Raw genomic sequence first — 8,735 nt, 5'->3', positions numbered from 1 at the left:
CTGCTGCTAAAACCCCTAAATCTTTGGTTACCCTCGATGTGTAAGTGCTCTCTCATAGTGAGATTGATGAGGTGGATAGGGGAGGTTTGGCTATGGACTAGCATGATCTTAATGTGTCAGAGGATCCTGATTACTGTCCTTCTAAGGAAGAGGGCCCCCATAGAAAGTTACTCCCGATACTAGTAGCAGCATAAGAAACAAACACCCTAGACTTACAACTAGTAAGTTTAAAATCCTCACTTCTAAGCCTAAAGAGCTAGGACTGCCAAGCTTGAAAAAGATACAAGTGGGGAAAACAAGGGTTTCAAAGGGAAAAGGAGAAGAAGAAATAAAACTGGACATCCCTCTCAATGTGGGCCAAGTGGACCCAGGAGAAAACAAAAAACACATGGACTTTGAGGTGCTCCTGGCAAACTCAACTAACAGCCAGGAAAAATTCTTTCACTGGATTATCAGTAAAATTATTTTCTTAAAATTGGTTATTAAAAACATAATCAACACTTTCACTAAGAATCCAATGCCAGACAAGACTAATGAGCTTCTCAGAATGACTCAAAAACTCATTGAAGATGTCAAAGTTATGAAAACTGAGCACGAGTCAAGGATTTCTCATCTGGAGAAAAGTATGGAGGAACTTAAGGGCAACCTGAGGAACCTGGTGGAAATAAGTAAAGAAGCAATGAGCAGTAGTGCAGAAGGTCTGAAAAAGGTTAACGAGATGATTGTCGTCCAAAAAGCCCAACCAATTAATAGGGTTCCGCCTCAGTGCCGAAAAAGAAGAATCTAGATCCAAGTTCTCAAGGGGCAGACATGCAGGTTACAACTGGACCCTCTACTAGAACGAGAAGCATAAACCAGGAGAGGAGTGCCACGAGATTCATAATGGAAGAGCTCAAGGAAATCAATAAGAATATTATATAGAAGAACTCTTAGCTCATGCATTCTATTGGTTAGTTTTTTGTTGTTTGTGTTGTTGGTGTCCCTGTTAGGTTTGGTGTTGTGGGGTGACTCCCCTATTTTTGCGGTCGTTTGGTTGTTGGTTTTGGACTGGTTCGCTTCTGTTTTTAACTTTTGTTTGTATGGATTTGGGTTTCGGATCCCTGTAACACCTATTTATCTTAATCAAAAACTACATCTTTAGACTAAAATTTTTATTTCAAATGAAAATCTGTTAAATTACTCTAAAAAATAATATCAAAATGTGACAACATTTTCATAAAAAGAACTTAATAAACACAATATTATTTAAAAATATAACATTTAATTTGTATTTATATATTCGATTTTAATAAAAATTGATTGAAATTAAGTTTGATCAAAAAATAACAGTAGAACATTCACCTTCCATTATCATTTTATGATTTTCATATACAAATCAAGACAAATAGCACAAATTAAAGTGAATGTCACACAAATTTCCACTTAGCTTTACTTATGAATGCATCAACTTAATTTCTAATTAATACAGAAACTAATGCTGTTAAGAAGGGTGTTACAAATCAATTTGAAAGGATAAGGTATAGTAGTACTAGCTTACCCTACTTTAAAGGTCTGTGCATCTTTTATTGAAAAACAGTACACAGAGAAGGCCCACATCACTATAAGTAACATGTGATATCTAATACGTGTAATGATGAGCACATTTACGCAGCGTAGTAGAGATAAGATGTTGCAGCAATGAGTCGCGGCAGGTAGAAAGCGAATGAAAATGATCACAACCTCAAAAGCTACAAGATCATTTTTCAAGCCAACGGTGAGCAACAATTGATGTACTATGATTTGAAGGTTATGTGCGAATTTGAGACAGAATGTTCTCATGGATGACCTATGTGATTATGGAATATGCCGAATATTTAGTACGTATGTACATTGATGCTTTCCAGACAGGGTGGTGATTTATACTTTCTCACAAGCAATGCCTTCGCAGCTTCCGATTCAGTCTATATATACTATCTAAATGGTAGGCTTACTCCAAATGTGTATGCTTTCGTGGTCTGAGAAAGAAATGGCTTCAATGAGAGCATATCATTGTGCTTCTAGAAGGCACTGCTTATGGTGGGTTGAGAAGCTTTTGAGAGAATGTGTGTGTGGAATGCGAGATTATGTGTCTGTTGTTCTGGGTCTCATCAGTTTGTTCAGCTGGGGCATTGCAGAAGTTCCTCAGATTCTTACCAACTTGAAGAATGGATCCACAGAGGGTGTTTCACTTGGCTTTCTCATGACTTGGGTTGTAGGGTAAGCAATCAATCAAACTTTCACATTTTATTTAATTCTATTTGGTGTTTTTAATGTGTTTTTTAAATAAATAGTTAAAACTTTGCACTTAACATGGAAAGATTGAAATGTTGCAGATTTGTAGTATTGTGTAGTAGAAGATAAATATAAATATCAAAAAGATTATAATTTCTACGAATAGTAGTAGCATAGATATCTGATCTTTTTTAAGGTATGAAAACAAATTTAAAACTGAGCTAAAATCTGTATTTAGAATGTAAATTAATAACAATTGATGTAAAAATCATTTTCATCCTTCATAGTTAATGAGGGTGATTTCTTTTCAGATTTTTAGTTATTCAAAACAGTTTTTGTATGACTTTTGGTCAGATCTGTCCATCTTAAATTTTTATTTAGCATGACATATATGGTTCTTTTTCATTGTTATGCCTCTGCTCTGGTCAGACTAAATAATAGTTGAATGGTCTTGTAAAGACTGCAGCTCTTGCAAGATCTAATAAGAGATCTACAATTGTTAGGTTTCTACTACTCAAATGACACAACCGTAGATCTATGTGAAAAAATCCAATCAACTATTGATTTTTTTGTTATCTATTGAGCCAACACAATCGAGTCTATGCATCTCATTACTTTGATGTTTTTTTCAGGAAAAAATAAAATATACACTGTAGCTAGAGGTACCAACCATGTACCTTCATATTCTTTGCAACATGCCAATGAACATTTTGTGTATCCTGCATTAACTAAGATATTGTGTTCATTGCATACATAATACTTGGCTTAGTTATAGTAAACTACATTTAATTCCCAATCAACCTTCTATTCATAATAATATGGAAGAAGAGGTACCAGCCACGTGCATTACATTAACTAGGTCACATATGATGTATGTAGTGTGTGTTATAATATTGAATCCAATTTCTGTATGTACCAATCTGAATCTGATATTCGCATATCAATGTTGCAGGGACTTGTTTAATCTTATTGGATGCTGGCTGGAGCCAGCAACTGTAAGTCTTTCATGGATCTGCGCCTAGAATATTAACATTTTGATTACGTTATTTATATATATATATTGGTTTAGAAAGATAAGTATTAATATTAGACAGTTATACCCTTATAGAGTCTTAGCTGCTATTTGTAAATTAATCACTGCATTTTCTTTTTGCAGTGATTAGCTTTTACTTTTCTACAAGTGATGATTTGAAGCAGTTAATATGGAGGAGTTATATACCCTAATAATACTTGAGGAGAATAACTTAGAAGTGTACCATAATCTGAATATAAATCAAGTTAACAATCTTCTATATTCTTAATCCCGAGTTCTTTATATTCTTGGTTGAGTTCTACTGCTAACTACTAAAGGTAAAGTGACTATTAATTCTGGCCTGCGAGATCTATTAATATATCTCACTAACTGTATTATTTCTATCTTTGTGCAGCTACCGACACAATTTTACACTGCATTGGTAAGAACTGGATTTCAGATTTTAAAGAAAACGAAGATTATATAACCCAAAACATTCTTTGGGGAGTCAAGCTTCAACTGTGTTCTATACCTTCATATTTTTTATTTTTGTACTCTTATTTGTGCAGCTGTACACAATTACCACCATAGTTCTAGTTTGCCAGATCATATACTATGATCATATCTACAAATGGTGGAAACTAAAGAAGGCGAAATGTCAGCTTAAGGTTGTGATTTTCATATAATCAAATCCCTTTTGCAAAATATTTATAAAAAATGTGATATAGATATTTAAGGAAACGATGATGTGCTTTTGAAATGTTAAATACCAGATTCAACCTGAGCAAATCTCGGAATGCGACCAAAATGGCCATATAAAAGCAGAGCATGTGAAGATTCCAGAGAGCACATACCACTCATTTGCAACGGTCATGAAAAATAGTGCAGATTCTAATATTATATCCCTCAATCCAGTGTCCAGTTTACCTATACCTAATGTTTCTCCTCGACAGAGACCCATTAGTGGCAGTGACCTATATTTCATGTAATACATTTGTCTACCCTACTTATATGTTCCTTTCAATAAATACTTTCAAAAGAGATAGCCATGTTGATGCATTAACAATGTATTATGTTGTTCAGGTCTGCAAGATCTCTAGCAAGCAGTCATACTCCTACAAGCGGTTCTTATCTTGTACATCATAGCGGTCGAAGCTATACGTTTGATGAGTCATCACTGGAAGAGGAAGGACTGCTCACTAATCTTATATCTCCAAGTCCTAAGAAATCTAATACTATTCTTCGCTCTGTAGGTTTATTTGCATGTTTTTCTGCACATTTGATGCAATCCATGCTAAGATGATCCCTACATCTACTTATTATTAAAATGATTTTGTTTTCAATGCCTCTATCAGATAGCTTCAACAATATTCTTTCTTGGGGGACTGAACTACTTCAATTTGCCTATCTATAACAACATTATCTCTCCTTTTTACTCTTCTCAAGCACCAAGGACGTCTGCTTTTATAATACCTGGACGGAAGCTTTTACAGGTAAGTGTAAGACTAATTTTACCGTGTACTATGGCTCCAATTTTCTTCGGCTATGTTATTGTTGACGTTGTACAAATATAGGGAAGGGGTGGTGGTGCATTCGGCTTAGTTGTACGAGAGGAATCATCAAGACAATTAGGAACATGGTTGGGGTGGCTTATGGCTGCTATCTATATGGGTGGAAGGCTTCCACAAATATGTTTAAATGTGAGATTTATATAAATTATTGGTTAAATTAATTTATTCTAACTTGATGTGAATAGGGTTGTAGATAGGGTTGCATTTTGATTTAAATAATATATTTAATAAATTTAATGTTTCGATTTGTTTAGATGGTTAGTTTTAAATCATTTATTAATAGTTGAATCTTATTAAGAAAGTCACTGTTATATGAATAGCATAAACGAATCAAAACATATGTTGTTTAAGGCTGTCCTACGTGCATTTCAATTTTCCTAAATCAATGTACATTTCATCTCGAAATATGCTAACAATTTTATGAATATTGTTTGGTTCCAGATTAAGAGAGGGACTGTTGAGGTATCATTCAACCTTTCAACATATTCATTCAGAATTGCTAAACACACTTCTACTAGAAATTGTATTCCAATACATGGCATAATAATCTTCGAAAATCTTTTATTGATTTTATTATTAGGGCCTGAATCCGCTTATGTTCATATTTGCTCTATTTGGAAATGCGACCTACGTGGGAAGGTACAGATATTCATTTATGATACTGGCTCTTTATTTCCCATAGTTGTTTTCATCACTGACAGGTGTAGATGTAACATAATTTTCCAATTGTTTTTACTTGTCTTTGGTGCAGTATACTTGTACGAACCCTGGATTGGGAAAAGCTTAAGCCAAATATGCCATGGCTGATCGATGCTGCAGTATGTGTACTATTGGATTTCTTTGTATCCTTTTACCATTCATCTTTCAAATTGGTGCATCCTTTCTTCTTGGGTCTTATTGCTTGTGGTTTACAAATTACCTTGAATGAGATTGTCTCTCTTATTATCAAGAAATTTGATCCGTAACCAACTTTCTTAGATTCTTGTCCAGTTCATTTACTACAAAGTAAGAAGAACGGATGCTGGTGGAGTTGAAAAATGAGGGTTTTATTAGTGCAATCAAATCATCTCCATTTCATTCAATAAATGCAAAGGTTAGTGGTTTCAAAAGATGATTTGATAAGAGAGGGACGTTTTGAATTATCAGCCGTCTATAGCGTTCATCCCTTCTATGAGGAATGTTCATATGTACTATTTTCACAATGGATTGTACTATTTTCATGCAGGTTCAAGTTTAGTGTACTGCATTGTGTTTAGTGTACTACATTGTGCTTTATTTAAATATGCAATGATGTAATGATTAATTAATTAATAATAATTTTATATTTATTTCAGTATAAAAGTAATGATATGGAAAGGTGTTTTATAATTGTAATAAAAAATTTAAGTTAAGATTTTGTCTATGGTATATTATAACCTTTGTACTATTTTCATGTAGGTGGAAGTTTAGTGTATTGTTGTGTTTTATTAGTTTTTATCAAGGTAATATATTTATGCATTCATTGAATTCATTTTTTCTTTAGTTTAGTCAATCATTCTAGAGAATAAAAAAATTTGAGCAAAAATCTTATAGCCTTTTTTTTTTGGTTAAAGATTGTTAAAAATTCATTTTTCTTTCTTGGTTTATGTTGTAAATAGTAAGTAGAAAAACAAAAAATTATATATTTAATTCTTTTGCCAGGTAATACTAAATTCCAATCTACCTACGTACGAAACTTTTACCCTACATAAAAAGAATTAATATTAAAAAATGCATATTGAGTACACACTCCAAAAGAACCTCTAACCATCACACACATAACACCTCATTGGATTACTTATCTCTTATATGTGATTGTAGACATGCACTCTAGGTGCACTACTTATCTCTTATACATGATTGTAGACATGCACTCTAGGTGCACTTGTGGAATGTGGGCCTTAATGCCATGACTTAAAAGCATGATGGTCTGTTTGTTTTCTTTTGTTTTTTTAATTCCTAAGTTGACTTTATTTTCTTTTTTTTAAATGAGCAACTCAAAAAGAACTGCAAGAAATGGAAAGTTAAAGAACCAAATCAACAAATAGTACAAATGACAATAGAAACAATAGCCATTAGAGGGCTCTAAAAACATACTCTAAGAGTTGTAGCCATAATAGTAGTTATATATGAAACTTTAACAAAATATACATGAAACCAGATGGCGAAGATAACATGAAAATAAACAATACATCCAATGGTCAAGGATTACATATAAAATTTGAAGAACTTCAGCAACTACCTAGAAAAGTGAAAATCATCAACATGCAATTGAATGATTGGGAACATAATTTCTTCCAATAGCTTGTTGCAGGTGGTTTTCTTCTCTAGCTAAGAGCACAAAAAAAAGGATTGTAACATAATTTCACAATAAAACTGTAGCATTTTTAGTTCTTGACAAGTATTGTGATTAGAGAAAATAGCCAAACATATACTTTTCCAAATATGAAGCAAGATAGTTTGTCTCATTAAATTTGCAATAATATTCTTTGTCAACCCAATGCCCAAAACATGGTTGAAAGTAGCATGGAAGTGTTCAAAAATTGAGGTCTATTTCTTTTTAGCCCAAAAACAATCCCAAAAAATATGTTTTACACTTTCAACATGTTTACAAAATGGGTAAGGAGATGGAACAATCTTTAAATGCCTCAATATGTCCCCTACAGCTAATTTATGATGCAAAATTTTCCATATTAAAATTTGAGCATTTGAATCAGCCTTGGCCTTTCATATTTTAGCACTAAAATGCCCTCTTCTTTTTTGTTTAAACTTACATCCCCATTTAGTGCTCAAACTGAGATTAAACTTCAAGCCTAGAAGTAAAGACAAGCAAAATTTCTTCAAGGGTAAACAGGTGAAAGATTTTTTCCCAATCACAACCAATATTTAAAAACATTACATTGAAGATGAGAGCAAATTTTCATGAGCAAATCAAAATGCACCAAATATTTAACAAAAATAAAAAACCCTCTAGAATTGTTATTCAACTTGAAGGATATTTTAATGTTCTACCATTCAACCTAATCTAGTGAATTGAACTCACATATATCATTAAATTGTTGCACCCCTTTTCTAAAAAAGGGTAAGGCTTTTTTAGGAAAGATAACTCCAAAAGGAAGCCCATGATATTGCACTAATTTGTTTTTCCAAATAGAAGTGGAGAAGCTAAACCTAATTTGCAAAGATTTTTTCCAATTTAGAAGATGACAAACTTGTTTCAATATTTTCAAATGGATTGTAACGGAAAGAAGGCTCTTAGATGAAATAAAAAAGTTGTCAATGTTTTATCAAACCAACCCACCCCTTTCCATTTATAGCTAGTAGTAGCAAGAGAAATCCAATGATGTACCAAAATTTTCCAAGGTTCATCACCACTCATCACTCTAATGATCTATTTTGTTGATGAATAGGAACCTTGTGTCTTCGGGTCTACAAGCCAAAACCCATTTTTATTTCTTGGTTGAATATAACCAAGCCAAGATCAATTTTTGAAACCTAATTTGTCATCTCAATTAGTCCATAAGAATTTCCTTACAATCATACTTACCTCTTCATAGCTTTTCTTAGATGGCACCCAACACGAGGAATAATAAACATGGGAGGTCAATAAAAGTTTTTTACCTTTCGAATTTTACAAACAAATGGTAAATATTTATTTTCTTAGTGAAATATCTTATTTTTTGGCTTGACAATAAACTAATTCCACATATCTCATAGAGAGACTCCCAAGCGAAAGGATATACCTAGTTACCTACTAACTTATCAATGTCTAACTAGTTTCCACTATTTAAGAATTCATGATGGAACTTTATCAAACTAATCACAAAAAAATCAGTTTGTGATGAGCCAATTTAGACTCCAAAATAAAGAAATAAAGATTTAAG

The 8,735-nt window shown here is 32.9% G+C and overlaps 1 protein-coding gene across 1 annotated transcript; it reads left to right on the top strand.

The window, feature by feature from the left end:
• The first annotated feature begins 1,992 nt into the window (after positions 1–1,992).
• LOC131076594 (uncharacterized) lies at positions 1,993–6,113 on the top strand. The gene is made up of 12 exons (XM_058013861.2): positions 1,993–2,235; positions 3,203–3,245; positions 3,678–3,704; positions 3,832–3,930; positions 4,036–4,247; positions 4,346–4,511; positions 4,618–4,755; positions 4,837–4,962; positions 5,275–5,295; positions 5,414–5,472; positions 5,585–5,675; positions 5,812–6,113. Exons 1-12 carry the CDS (start codon positions 2,006–2,008, stop codon positions 5,872–5,874), a joined length of 1,275 nt encoding a protein of 424 aa, XP_057869844.2. The 5' UTR covers positions 1,993–2,005; the 3' UTR covers positions 5,875–6,113.
• Positions 6,114–8,735: the final 2,622 nt, after the last annotated feature.

Source organism: Cryptomeria japonica, chromosome 5, assembly GCF_030272615.1.
Source record: "Cryptomeria japonica chromosome 5, Sugi_1.0, whole genome shotgun sequence".
Classification (NCBI taxonomy): domain Eukaryota; kingdom Viridiplantae; phylum Streptophyta; class Pinopsida; order Cupressales; family Cupressaceae; genus Cryptomeria; species Cryptomeria japonica.
This window is presented reverse-complemented; position numbering and strand designations above follow the sequence as displayed.

Bases quoted from the DNA above. Each gene is read 5' to 3' on its own strand.
- LOC131076594 (XM_058013861.2), top strand. From the start codon at position 2,006: ATGGCTTCAATGAGAGCATATCATTGTGCTTCTAGAAGGCACTGCTTA. The intron at 3,931-4,035 runs GTTGTGATTTTC...GTTAAATACCAG, and splicing joins AGGCGAAATGTCAGCTTAAG to ATTCAACCTGAGCAAATCTC. The intron at 4,248-4,345 runs GTAATACATTTG...TATGTTGTTCAG, and splicing joins GGCAGTGACCTATATTTCAT to GTCTGCAAGATCTCTAGCAA.